General features: G+C 39.1%; 1 protein-coding gene across 1 annotated transcript in view; it reads left to right on the forward strand.

The window, feature by feature from the left end:
• The window catches only part of KCNH1 (potassium voltage-gated channel subfamily H member 1), a 190,235-nt gene that overhangs the window by 48,772 nt on the left and 126,500 nt on the right, over positions 1–14,963 (forward strand). Inside the window, exon 7 of the mRNA XM_085315778.1 lies at positions 5,545–5,974. Coding sequence (XP_085171904.1) covers positions 5,545–5,974 — 430 coding nt within the window. The remainder of the gene's footprint in view (positions 1–5,544; positions 5,975–14,963) is intronic.

Raw genomic sequence — 14,963 nt, forward strand, 5'->3', positions numbered from 1 at the left:
TTTTTTTTTTTTTTTTTTCTCCCTTCCAAAAAATGGTTTGTTTCCGGGATGTGTTGGTTTTCTGCGTGTGTATGTGGTGTACCTGTGTCAGGCAAACGTGGACATAGTTTTATAAAAGAATAATCAGCCATTTCATTTCTTGTCATGCCCTATGCCTTTATGGATGATTAGTTGYTGCTTCTGTCTGGATTCTACCCAAGCTCTGAGAAGTCTGACTTAAAACAAGTTTTGTGAGTCTGGAGATCTACTTTCCTCAATACTGAGAACCACAGCTGTAACGAGAGGGTTTAGATATTGATTTTGACCTGTGAGCATAGTGTCTGTTGGCTGCTAAATATGGCAATCTGTAGGAAAGGTCATGTTCTCAGACCTGATTAAGGCAATCAGAAGAGGCAAATAACAAAAATGAAAAGTCGTAATAAAGACCTGATGGCAGAGAGTGCTGCCATGTTACTGCAGATGTGCAGAGCCAGGCTGCCGCACAGCTGAATTAAGAGTCTAATGTCAAGAAACATTGCCTTCTATGGCTCTTACCTCACTTATGCCACTGATAAATTTGATTCATTGTCTTCCTTTTTTGGATAAATAGTTAATTTATTTTTAATCTGTTTTATTCTCATTCTTTTAGTGGTTAACTTTTAATCTCCTACTTCTTCCTTTAATTGAGGTGGAACCAAAACTTCAGTTGTTACATGTAAGAGGAAAGTGTTGGATGACTTAGAGCACACTTATGTCAATWCTGAATATTTCTTACTCTAAAATAAATAGGAGATCAGAAATAAATTATTCTTCCTTTGAGACAAGAAACAAAATCTTGATGCTTGGGTTGAGTGCATTTTCTTTCTGCACATATGGATAGTATACAATAACCTAAAATGTGAACACTGCCATGCCAGATTGAGTCTACTRTTAAAGTCCTAGCTTTAGTAAAGCTGTGGGAGATGGGATGTAAGTGATATTTAACTTCTTCCCTGAAGTTGTTTGTTCTGTGTTGTCTTTGGAAGGGAAAATGAATTACTTCTCAGATTTTTTTTTTGTCTGGTGTTCATTTTTTGTTGCTGTTTTTAGACAAGCAACCTTGAAAACAATTTGCATTTTTTAAGGTGGTACTCTGTTATTCAGTGAATCATGAGTTCAATTTTGCATTGCAAATGCAAAACAGTAACTTCTTTATTTGTACAGAACCCAGCATTATAGTTCTCAGTGTTGCTGTTCCTGGGGGCTGTAATGATAAAAATAACTAATAATTACTCTACTGTAGCCCTTATGTTCTCAAAACACTTCACAAAGTAATTCACCACAATACCTCTTCTCTTTTTTACAGATAGGGAAGTAATGGTGAAAAACTTAGGTTGCCTTGACTGAGGCTGGAAGCAGTTCAATGGAAAGCTTAATCCAGAAAATGGATATCCTGACTCCTGATTTTTGAAAGATTACTGGCATGACTGAGATATCAACATGAAACATGGGGCAAAAATGAGAGTAGATCACATCCTGTAAAAATAAATAAATAAATAAATAAAACTTGGGTACAAATGTGCAGTATCTAGCAAGGAGTTTTAACTTGCAGCAAATTATGCATGGAGATTTAGTTTGGGAAGTATTTCGTGGATAAAATTCTGAAACCTTTTCTCTGTTGTAAAAYGTGGGGCCTGATTCATTCCAGCACTCATGAAGACTGACCTGGTTTTATGTTGTGTTTTAGGTGCAACTCTACTCTGTAAAGGCATATAGGAAGAGATGAAAGGGGATTGTATTTATTATTTTAAAGGCTTTTGACATTCAGATTTGCTCAGTCAGAGAATATATAGTTATTTCTTCTAGCTGCCAGTGCTTTGAGCTAGCCCTTTGGTGTGGAGAGCGTTTGCTGTGTATTCTTCAATTTTCATGCATCAGCCATCACTGGCAATAAAAGTTAAAATGCCAGGTTATTAAATATTTGTCAACAACTATATGCATATAACAGCAGTAGCATCTTTATTTGAATTAATTCAGTTACTTCAAACAATTTGGCATATAAGGTGGTGTTAAATCCAGCATTTTCTCCTATATTTGAGTCAGAGCTGCCCAGAGCCCTGTAACAGAGAGATAGTAACTGTGTGCTCTTTTTCTACCCTGGCAATATAACAGACTTCTCAGATTCCCCAGGCCTACAGGGGAAGGGATCTGTTGAATACAAACTAACGGGTAGAGCTGAGCCTGAGGAAACCAGGCTTAGGCAGGACTTTGTGGGATATTACTTAGCCTTGTCCTTTCTCCGTCCACCACACMCAAGTTCGTCGTTTATGGAGCTCCTTTAGAGCAGAGACGCTGGAGGTGCCTCCTGGTGACCTTTACTGCACTTTGTAGCTCTTTATGAACTGGAGCTGATGTATTTCTTTTTGGGCGGAAGGACCTTTGGGTGTCTCTTAATCTGCCTCTCAGGTGTTGTAAGAGTAGCAGAGCTTAAGAGACACGTCAAGAAAAGTAAATTGAGTTCAGGCTTTTCTTTTGTGTAACGTCTTGGAGTCATCTGTAATGATAAAAGCATTAAAAAAAATTGCACTGATAAGAGCATTAAAATGGACAGTAATCTAAAAAGTACAGTTCTATTTTGGAAAGTGGTAATCTAAAAATGTCAGTTTGAATCCAGCAGATCTATTCTGTGAGTATTAGAATATTACTTGCTAAGCTTAGTGGTGAAAGTGCTGTTTTAAGAAGAATGATCTTTTTTTTTCCTACTGTATCATCTATGAAAAAGTCTGTTAACTTACTATTGTTTATGTCTGTTTGAAGTTTTGTCATTTAGGAATTAACACTATTGCATAAATAATTATCTTCCTGGGCATTTCTTCCTCTTAATATGAATCCATTTAGAATAGACAAACTCTATTCCTCCCCAAGGAAATCAAATAGAAAATACTATTATTGCTGAGATTAAAATCAATGCAATTTTTTTTGCCTTTTCTGAACTTTTAGAATATTATTAGCAATGCAGTCACATGAAATATTCTGACAGTTAGAACATCAAGTATATTCTTTCAAAAAAAAAAAAACACGAAGATTTATTTTTTGTAAATGAGCAAGTAATTTTTGTACAAAAAAACTAATTCTGTCTACTTCTGGTCAAAATTTGGTAGACTCACTTTCTCTTAAATGATACAGTTCTGTCACATTAGTAATATTCTACAAAGTTTGTTTTTGTGAATTTCCAGAGGGAAATTGAGATAACAGTATAGTGATCTTAAAATAGCCTTTTCTGAAACTCTGAAAGCAAAGTGGCTTGCCTTAAACTTTTCGCATATTGTTTCAAATATTTTATTTTGCATTTCCATTTTTCATGCTATCCAATTACTCACACAATGCTTTTCTGATTTCCCCCTCCTTTCTTCTCCTCCTCTTCCCCCCCCCCGGTACTTATAATCCTTTACTTTTGTCAATTAAGAATTAACCAAATTTCAAAACTTTTAAGTCCCTTCTGGATCTATATTTCTGTCTTAAAAAAAAAACTGGTGAGTTTTAATGTATAAAACAAGATTTGCGCCACTATTTCTAAGCAAAAATMGAATTGATATTTAGAATTCTGGGTTTTAAAATTTTCATGTCATTGCCCAAAAGTTGTAAGTACCGCATGATGAAAAGCTTGACTTTGACACTAAAGCTAAAACTGTTAAAGTAGACCATTATTGGAGATTTCTTAAACGGTAATGTAATATTGGTTTGCTGTTAAGATTTATAAAGAAGAAAAAGAAAAATGGGCATTGGAATGCAGGAAAAAGACATGTATTTCCTGTCTTGTAATATCAGAATGCAGATACTGAGAAGGCTATACATTATGTATATGTAGACTATACTTTATTGTCACTTAGGGACTTGTATATCCAGTGTTACTGTTTTTATTTCTCTGTGGGRTCCTCAGAGGTACCCATTTTCCCTCTCTTGGAAATGAAGGCCTTAAGCTGTTGTATCTTCTTTGAACTGGCATCTAGGTTTTGATCCCTGTTTTCCAAAAAACAAAGGCAAGCATGGAATGAATGGGAAGTGAGAATTCTCTCATAGTTTATGAAAAAATTTTTTGCATAAGTGTCTTGAAAAGGTTGACATAAATAACAATGAAAAGAATGCATCGCTTTGGTCTTTTCTAGGTCTCTGCAGATATCTCTGATTTAAAGGACTGCAGCTTTTTTCTCTTTGGTTCTTTCTCCCCGCCCCGCAGTTGTGTTAAACCTTGTCCAAATAGTTAATGGAAATTGTTAGTGTATCCTAAGGTAACAAACTACATCTGTCTCCAAAAATGAGTCAATATAATCATGACAAATTCATGAAATAAAGGGGAAATGCATTGCTGCAGTGCTGGGGAACATGAGTCAATATACTTTATGTAACTATTTAATAAAACATCTCTGCTAGTGCATTGAACCAGCCGAAGACACTGAAGAAGTTGTTTTTATGCAAGAATAAACAAACTTCCAGTAAAAGCTGGTGACCAGAAGTATGCAATTATGCATTTCCAGAAATAGTTATTAAACCAGTCTGCTTAATTTTTAATCAGACTTCTGTGGATGAAAACCTTCTTGATAAGGGGGAGTAGGGGAAAAAAAAAGGACCTATATATGACAGGCTGTTCAGATTTTCTTGTTCCCCAAGTGATTTTTAAAAAACTTTTCTTGTTCATGAGAATGCAAATCAGTATAAAAAGTTACAATATAAAATTCTATATGCTGGCTTAATTCTGTTTTGCGGGAGCCAAATTAGTATCAATACCAAAATACTCTATTGATAACAAAGATGTCGTAAAGAATAATGATGTGGGAATTAGTGAGATATTTGAAATACTTAAGCTTTCTGTAATCCATCAGAAAAATATCAGAGGACTGTTTTTCAGCGGTTGAATACTTGTGGGAAAGTGGTCATAGGAGATGTGCTGTTATACCAGAAAATTGCAAATCACCAGGTACTTACAGCATTTTTGGCCTTCCTTATTTATCATCTTGATATGTCTGAGCTATATATTGCAAACTGTATTACATCTCTGAGAAATGGGAGGACATGTCTTGCTCAGGATCATAAGGAGAGTTGATGATAGATTCAGAAATAGCTATAATAGGCTCCTGGCTCCAGATTCTGGAATTAATTTGGTAGGTGTCTGACCATTCTCTCAAACATCAGATTTGTATAATTTAATGGTCAATGACTTCCACATTTATTTTCAGTCAACCTCAAAGTAGCATCCGGATGCTCAGGGGCAGTCTGCTTGCACAACTGGGCATGCAATAAATAGCCTACCATTTGAAGCCTTTACAAAAGTATTTGTAGACCTATTCCAACTCTCTGAGAAGATGAGTTCAGAGAGCAGCCAATAAAACATTAGTGCATCAAGACAAGAGTACATGTATCCATCCCTGAAAAAGGTCACTAACTTTTTCATGTTTCAYCATCTCATTTTTCAGATGTCTGATGAACAAATATTTGTGATAGCTCAGCCCCTGTCTTTGCAAACACCGATTATGAATATTGTTGCTTTAATGTTGAATTCTAATGGCCGATTGTGCTTTATCCTTCTAGGGAATCAGTAGCCTCTTCAGCTCACTTAAAGTGGTCAGGCTGCTTCGACTGGGTCGTGTAGCTCGGAAATTGGACCATTACATTGAATATGGAGCAGCAGTCTTGGTCCTACTGGTGTGTGTGTTTGGTCTTGCAGCACACTGGCTGGCCTGCATTTGGTACAGCATAGGAGACTATGAAGTTATCGATGAGGATACAAACACAATCCGACCTGAGAGCTGGCTCTATCAGCTGGGGATGTCAATAGGAACACCTTACCGGTTTAATGCGTCAGGCTTTGGGAAATGGGAAGGCGGGCCAAGCAAAGATTCAGTCTATATCTCCTCCTTGTATTTTACGATGACCAGCCTCACCAGCGTTGGATTTGGGAACATTGCCCCAACTACAGATGGAGAGAAGATCTTTGCTGTCGCTATGATGATGATTGGCTGTAAGTATTAGAGATTCTGTCTCTTGCACTATGCTAGATAGCAATGTTTTATGAATGCTGAGTATCATAAGAATAGCTCTGGAATCATGTCAAATATTATGCAGTTTAAAAGCTTTATTTTTTTTTTGGTGGCAATATGGTTACTGCATGCTTCCATACTGGGTATTTTTAAAATCACAGATGAGAGTATTGCTGTGACTAGTAAAAATTCATTTGATATGGAAGTAGTCCTTTCGCTTTTCTGTAGTAAGTAAACAATAAAATCCGAAGTATGAAAAACTCATGTACTAGAATGAGCCTAGATAACCTTTATGCCTCTGTTTGGTATGTGGCAGAATTTTTCTATGTCTGAGAGCTGTGTACACTGGAGAAGTGAGTGAGGGGTGGTCCAGGAGCATCTTGTGAGAAAGAGACAAAAGGAGCTTGTAGAGGCCACAAACTCCACTGTGGGCTGAGCATACRCTCAGATCCCAAAGCAGCCAGGATAATACTGGCCTGGGGCACATCTTCTGACTCACTTTTCCCTGTAGCCAGGGATTTGCATTGCCCAGCTTTTGGTCATATTGTGCCACCTCAGTGTAGGATCTGCACTCAAAGTGCTTTGAGAGCTGCTTGCAGTTAGGAGCCGTACTTTGACTACCCTAAACTAGACTGTGCTTTTTCTAGATAAAAGTGTGGAACTCGGACCAAAACAGGGGAAAATTACTGTTTCACAGATGAACTTCCTAATAGGGGAAAGAGAAAGAAGTTTCTGTACGATAATATTCCATTTAAAGGAGAAAAATGTTAATCCTCGTTGAGCAGAAAATTAAAACCGAGTATCTGATGAAACCCAATAGCAACACAATGTCTRCTATGATACAAATGTGCAGCCTTTATTCTGATGTGTCATTTTATAGTGACAATAAAATCATGTAATAAAATTACATGTTCAGTGTTGAGCAGACTGAAGGTTAGTGAGAGGAAATAGAAAGGCATGTATTCTTGCTTAGGCAGAATTAGGATTTTTTAGCTACAAAAATTGTTAATTTTGTTGTTCTAGCTTTTTCTCACTGCTCAGAGTTCTGTTATCCTGTTAAAACACACTGGTAGCAGAAATTTAGTTTGTATAACTTGGAGGCAACTATGCAGTTTCTTCATAAGTGCATTGGACGATGTAGCAGTGTAGTATAAAGCAGACTTCAAACGTATTTCCTGATGAAGCTGCCAGTTTAATAGGAGATATCCTGGCCTTTGGCTTATTGTTCTTTATGTTATGCTCCTTAAACTAGCTGGACAAGAAAGGCATTTGCTACCTGAGCGCTCAGTGAATGTGATCTTCATAATATCCAGGATGTTACGTGGGGATGTTTGGAGTTGTACCTGCTCCAAACTCTTCATTTGGAAGCATCATGTACATAAACAGCATTTATGAGGTTAATATTAATAGATACCTGTGTTGAACTCTAACATAAACTTCAATTTCAGCAAAATGTGAAAAATCGTGATCTGGCAATTTTAAATCTATCTCTTGAACAAAATCAGATTTGATAAAAACAATTTTGTTTGTACTTTATTGGCTTTTTGAAACCTTAAACGTCTAACTCAGTAAATATCTGCACCTTTATCCTGTGGACAACGACYTGGAAGCCATTAGGACTATTCACATATGTTTGTGTGAATGGCAACTAAGTAATCCAATTTTTCAGTTTTTATAGCATCTTGATTGCTTTTAACATGCTGATAGTAAAGGTGGAAACACTTTTGACTTGACAAACTTCGAGACTTCTAGAACAGAAGCTACTGCTGGTTGTTAGGTGGCAGCTTGCGGTAACCCTTCTGCACTGGTTGCCTGGTGATTTGTGTTAGTAAGGAACCTTCCAAAAGGAAAGAGCAACTTCTGGAGATGCTCTGATACAGTGTTTCTCTGAATTTCAACAGGGAGAAAGTAAGTAGCTGCTTTTTTTCCCTCTCCATAAGGAATTCTTTTCAGACTTAGCTGAATTTTGAAAATTGTCTTCGCCTATTGCTGCATGTGTTAAAAGGCAATATTCTGGTATTGTCAGAGTAGTAATTTGAATATTGACGTGTCTCCRGCAAGATCTGCAAGCCATGACCGGAGCAGGAGAGGCATGGGAAGGCCCTACCTGTCGCCAGGACTGGCAGTCAGTCGGCAAGCAGGAGGCCTCGGCCGCTGCAGCAGCCTGGCTGGGAGCTGCCCGCACAGCCCTGCTCGCCTGTCTCCCTTCCACCGGGCAGGCTCTGACACACAACCCACCCCATCTTTCCCCTCGCCTCTAATTTTCCAAAGATTCAGCACGTGCTGCAGAACGCCAGCTCTGCCCCTTGCTTTTGGTAGGAAGCGTGATCAGCCCAATAGCTTTGCTCGCTGCGTGGCTGATGCGGAGCTTGTGGTTTTGAGCTGTGGCAGTTCCTCAGGATGGGAGGAACGAAGAGATTTGTTCAGGTTGCAGGTATTTAGAGCTTAATTGSTGATCGTCTTTCCTCCACTGTAAAATTTTGTGTTAAAATGATGTTATTTTGTCTGTAGAATTAAGCTCTCAAACATTGATCTGGGCTGTTTATAAGGACTTTGTCTTATCTGTTGGGAGCCTGAAAGGTGCATAACTGTACCAGGAGGTGGATTTGGGGGGAGAGGAAGTACATCTAAGTCTGGCTGAAGCTTTTGTATGTCACACAGAAAAATCYGTATTTGTCCCTGGCCAACTGACATGTTTCCTATGAGCTGGGTAGGTCACTTGTATCGCAGTGGCAACCTGGTCCTGTTATGCTCCTCATTTTCCAGGTGTCAGATCACTTAGATTTGCGCCTGGGATGGATAGGTTGTCCAGTGTGCCAGAAGCAAGCAATCTCARGTCAGTTCTGCCAGTGTGCTACTGCCCACTAGTAGCAGTAAAAGTTTTACGATTTTTTCTCTTATACTTTGCTATTAATAYTGCATTTATTCTAGTATCTGTCTAGTAATGTAGTTCTCAAAAATGAGAAATGTTACAAAAATTGTGGGTCATGCTTATACTATCATATATATATGTATTGGAAAGCAAGTCTTTTGCAGGTAGACTTCAAAATCATTTTAAATTAAATTTGCAAATGGCTGAAAACTTTATATTATTTGTTAATAAAAGTGTCTATGCAATTAATGACTATTTGAAATGAAAAATATTGAAAGAAAATACTTTTAAGTTTCCTGTACAAGTTGATTTTTATCATAAAGTTCTTGACTTTGGCAGAAAATAGATTTGAAACAGATCCAAAGAGTGTGTTGTGGTGACAATTCAGATCTGATTGTTCTAGGAGCTGAACGGACCCCAAAGTAGTGGATTATGGACTATTCCATAGGCATCTGTAGATTAAATATTTTCTGGTGATAAGGGCTTTGGATTGGATCCTGCAAATGGTTGAGTATCTTTAAACTGTGACAGGGTTCCTAAGAGCAAAGGTGTGCTCAGTGTGGTATGAAACSTCTGCCCCTTAGTGGAAAAGAACATCATCATTTTATTTTAAAAAACATAAGCATACAAATGTAGGGTTGCACTGAAAGTCCTTTTCCTCTTTTCCACAGTTGTAACAGCATCCGTGTATGCACTGACTTCTCAAAACTGTGCTTTAGTGGTGTTATAAAGGCAACAGTTCATTTCTCATCCTTTAATAGCACAGGATATACTATTTGCTTTCTGGGAAAGGTGGAGAGAAAGCCTAACTCCTGGAGCGTCTAAAACTTCAACTGAATATAGGTGGGATTTGTAGAGTCCAAACTCAAATCTTCTGCTCCATTTACTTCCCTGATACAGGATAAATTTTTAAGAACCGTGTGAATTTTTCTTCTTTTTGGAGTGGATAGGTATGATCTGGGCAAAAACAGGCACACACGCACACGCACACACGCAATCCAGGGAAATAAGTGCCAGTCATTTTACAGCCTTTTCCATACGAAATGGAAACTGCACTGTCACTTTATTTTTTTTATTTTTTATGATGATTACTTTTTTGTTTAGTTGAGCAGGACAGTGTGTTAGCAAGATTCCAAAACTGCCACTCTAGTATCAACAAAAAAAATCTTATTTAGGGACAAATATATAAAACTAGCATTAACACTTCAAAATGATTGCAGCAAAATTATACTTTTAATAGTCTGGAATATCTAATAGGGTAATTTTTTTCCCTTTGGGCCACTTAACCTCCCAACTCTGAATAAATAATAAAGCTCCTATTAGCCTAATGAGTATAGAATTAGATCAACAGAAAGAAAACAATTAAATTTGCTTTTCTTTTTTTCTTCACCCTCTGCTCTTTTTAAATAATAATAAACATTGCCTCAARAAGCTAAGAGCTTGTAAAACAGTACTGTGGCCAACCAAGCCCACGGTCACAGTCTCGCTGGCAAGATCGCCTTTGAAATGCYGAGCTCCTCGTGATCTGTAGAAGCAAGTGGGTTTTGTTGAAGCGGGTTTKGGGGTGCGCGGGCGTGAAGCCGCCCGTGGCCTCCCCCGGCTTTGGCCGGGCTGCCGGCTCTGGGTGTAGCTGGGAGGKGGGAGAAGCAGCGCGGGTGCCCGCTGGGCGCTGCGAGGCTGCAGCGCTGYGCTGCCTGCTCATTGCGGAGGGGCCCTTCTGCGTTGGATTTCAGGTCACGGCTCTGCACCTGCCTCCTTTTGGGTGTGAACGGTCTCGGCTTCAGTTTGCTCCGTGAGCTGCGCGGGCGCGATTCGGGGGGCGCGCTCGCACCCGCTTCCCAGGGCCACGGCGGCTGGCAGCAGTGCAGCGAAACAGAGAATCTGCTTTTAAAAGTAGAATACTTTTAAAAGTTTACTAAACTTTCTGAAGAAAAATACAAACACACACATGCTACATTATGATGCTTAGAAAAAGGAGGAGGAATTTCTTTTTTTTTTTTTTTATGGTTACTTTTGGTAGAAGGGATTTGATGGGGCAGAACGCTTGTATCTCAGGGGACGGCTTGATCACTGTGTGCTGCCCTGAGGAGCATTGCCACGTGGTACAGTTTTGTTACAGGCCTCTGTTTCTAGCAAACTTGGGTTTTGGTCTGGTTTGGTTTTGCTTGGTTTACTAGCTAAATGCTTTGAAAAGTTTCTGGAGAGGAAAGTCTGTGACCAGTGGCAATATTTCTTTACTTTTTTTTCATTCCCCCCACCCCCCCTTGGCATGTTGTCAGTTGAACCTCTCTACTTCAAGATTGGAGTTACTTGTAAATAAAGGAGTGACTTTTAGAGATGTATGTTGCTGTCTTCTTCACCGGAAATCTGCCTAGCAGGCTTCTGGTTCGGTCGGCACGGGACCATGCAGGCATCAAAACAGGATGTTTGTGTCAGAAGGGCCAAGAATATTGCAGGTATTTGAAAGCCAAAGCAGTTTATAACCAGTGTGTTTAGTATGCTCATGCAGAGAATGATGGAATGAATACTCTGTAATTATGTTCCATTTTCCATAACACAAAATTTGTTTTTCTCTTCTGCTTGGCTACTAATATGCCCTCTTTTGCTTCATGCTCCCATCCTCTTTAAGCTGGTCCTGTGGCAGAAATGTTTGTGTTGCATTAACTCTTTGTAGACCCAGTGACCACTGGTAATAGCACTTTGCTACAATGTCAGGTAGCTGTTTACAAAATGTAGGTAAGCCCACCACTTCCACTTTCCTTTTTATTTAATCTTCCTTTATGGTAAATCATCAGTCCAGGTAACAGTTTTAAATAAAATACAGAGATACATCAGCAAAGTTATCTTGGACCAATGGGAGTACAAACACTGGCCTTGTGAGAAGTTTAACATAGGGGAACTTGCAGAAGGAAGAGTGGATTTGTTGTGTTGCTGGAGCTTAGCAATTAGAGTAATGATTTGGATGGATCAGCTGCGTGAGGGTATTGAGCCTGTGGGGTTGCTGGCCGTTCGGCTTTATGGGCTGGACGAAGCGTGAGGTGGACTGGCTTGCTATCGGCAGTCTTGCTCAGGAGTTGCTTTCTGTGGGATGGTCCTACGATCTTAAGTGCTGTGGCTGCATACRCAGTCCGACTGACCTCACTGTGGCTGCAGTTTTTAGGGTGAAGGCATTTTACTGTTGGTTATTTTGACATGGGTAAACGCAGTCCCTACTGAGATTTGTAAGGGACTGCAGGGTAGTCATCGTGTAGCCCCGGGATGTGTGCTGTATTGGTCAGTCCTGCTGAAAGGGCATGTGGGTCCTGATTTCCGCTCTGTGGACACCTGATTCTTCTGATAAGATAAACAATTCATATTGCTGTGTAGCCATTTTTCATGTGCATATGGTAAATTATAGTTTTTTAAAACAGAGTCTGTGTTCACATCTGTCAACAAACCAACCTGCATGGTTTTGCCTCACTCTGTTTATTGAGTACATGTGTGTATATATATAGGGAAATACGAATGCCACTACAGGAAGTAAAAGCAATTAACTCCTCAGCTTCATTTCAGGTGAATCAAAACACATTTGCTTATCCTCTTTTCACAGATGGATATTAAATTGCTAATTAATAAGGAATGTGCCTGCAGAGTTATCTTTCAGAGAGGCTGATGTTACATGAAAACAGGTTTGAAACCACTATCTGGGTCTGTAGAAAGACATTTATTTTCCATTTTTAATACTTGAAAAAATTGTTGTTTCATTTTTTAGTTTCTTCCCTGTGGAGACATATGCCTCCGAATAAGAGTTCTCATATATTTTGTTCAGTAAAGCTGTCAGGTTGTGTTGTGTATATATATATTTTTTTTCTTTCCTAAGCAATAGCAGAAAGCAGAGGGCTTTAATTTGCTGTTTTTGTATCTGAGTGCTATGTCAGCAATCCCTTTGCAGTGCAGGTAGAGTAGGGATGAACAGTTCTAAAAATGCTTTGTGTTTTCCAAGAAAAAAATATTTCTCATTAAACATAAAAACAGGGATGAGGATAATGTTAAGTAAATTTGAAAATATAATTAAGTAGTTCTGTTTTCAGTGGTCTTGCTGAAAGGAACAAAATACTCCCATGGTAATGTGAACATCCCTGTGGGTTATGGGAAAACTTTGGTGGTTGGTATCATGACATATAACTCAGCATAGCTCCTTTGCAGCTGCACAGAGGAAGTAGTGTGCTTTCGTGGCCCCCACCAAAGCAGGAGCTATTCAGAGACTTGTATGAATGAGCATAGCCAGAACCTGATAGAAAAGTAGCCTGTTCTATCACAATACCCAAACAAGATACAGATGCACTGCAGCATCATATTTTGTGATGTTCCTGAGGTGTGCTTTTTCCCATGTAATGCAGTCCATCAGCTCTTAAGAGCAAATGGATGTTGTAGTGCTGTGTGTGTACTTAACAAAAACAGATCTAACCGTAAGAGGAGCATGTCCAGTGCGCATACTGAATGGTTCTTGGTGACCGTACTGCTTGTGTTACAGTATCAGAGGAGATGCTTGGGAAAAAAATCCGCTTAGTAGTGATGCTATGATGCTACTTCAGGACTAGATGTGAAATCAGGGACTGAGCACAAAGGCCTCTCAGATTTTGAACCCAAAGTATCTTTTTTTTTTTTTTTTGTGTACTAATTTGCAAATATGCTGTTTTGGTTTAGGCACATGCTGAGAAAGTAAGAAGAAACCTTTTCCCTAGGAAGATGATCTCTTGGATGCTTGTTTTTTGTCACTAACCCTGGCAATGTGACAAAGATTTAGATGCCACAGGCTTCTTGCCAACCACTGAGGTTTGGGAGCAACTGAGAGTTGCTGAGTGCTGACTGTTGGCATGCTCTCCATATGGTTGATTAGTTTTGAATTGCTTTTCATAGTTGTCTGTGTTAGCTACCAGCAGCACCACTCAAGCTAGCAATTCCTGATTTAAGGACCAGATTTTTTTCTTAGTAGTGGGCTTTTAATAGAAAGCAGCGTCTTTCTATTCCCTTGCACGCCTCCACCCCCCTATATTGTGCCTTATTGGGTGTTGTCTGAAGTTACTCATGATATTTGAAGAGCTGGTGTATTATTGATATAATTGTTAAGCAACTAATTTGGAATTTCTGAATGTTATTTTCCTTGGATGCTTTCTCTATTAGAATGAACAAGATATGTTGCAAGTATCTTTTTTCACTACACAAAGTTTCAGCAGAGAGCTAGGGCTAGAAGAAAACGTGGACCTTCTTCGCAGGTTACAAGGAGGGTTTGAGTATCAGAGCAGGGTTTGGGCTGGTTATCTCTAAATGTGAAAATGTCCTAATCTTTCTTGTTTAAAGAGTAAATAGAGTTTTTTTTTTTTTTTTTTTGTGTGTGTGTGTGTGTACTAATTTGCAAATATGCTGTTTTAGTTTAGAAAAGGTTACTGTGATGACCCTGCTTGAGCAGGCACTCATGGACTAGATGATCTCCAGAGGTCCCTTCCAACCTTACCCATTCTGTGATTCTGTGGTACCAAATAGACAGACAACGTTGTTTAAGGCTTTTAGACAGTTGAGTCCGAAGGGATTCCATTTTTAGTGAAGCGAATCGGTATCTCTCATCAGTAAGCATGGGACTGCACCAGCTCATGGTGGCATTTTCAAAAGCACGCCGATGAGCTAAAGCGTTGGAGTGTCTGGCCTATGCTGCGTTACATAATTGATATTCAGTGCAGACAGGACATGCTGGAGGGATGCGGTTGGTGCTGACAGACTTCTCAACACAGCAAACTCCAAACCTAGAATTGTAGCTCTTAGAAGTTGCTTCTTAGGATAAGGATATTAGAGGTCTGCAGATTTTTGAATGGTTGCTGCTACTGAAACATAAAGCCCTAGTGTCAAAAACAGCAAATGAGCAGACTTTAGATGACACATATGTAAATAACTAACTACTATCCAAATCTTTGTCTCCAGGCTAAGATAGACTGGAATGTTTTCAGGTTCACAACACTAGTGCTAATGCTGTAAAAAATCTTTCTGAGCTAACGACCATGGCTATATGAACAGTGCCCTATTCATATGGGGGTTATAGTCATCTCCTCATTTCAAGATACTTC

The sequence above is a fragment of the Rhea americana genome, unplaced genomic scaffold, assembly GCF_003343005.1.
Source record: "Rhea americana isolate MKP2758 unplaced genomic scaffold, rheAme1 scaffold_44, whole genome shotgun sequence".
NCBI classification, from domain to species: Eukaryota; Metazoa; Chordata; class Aves; order Rheiformes; family Rheidae; genus Rhea; species Rhea americana.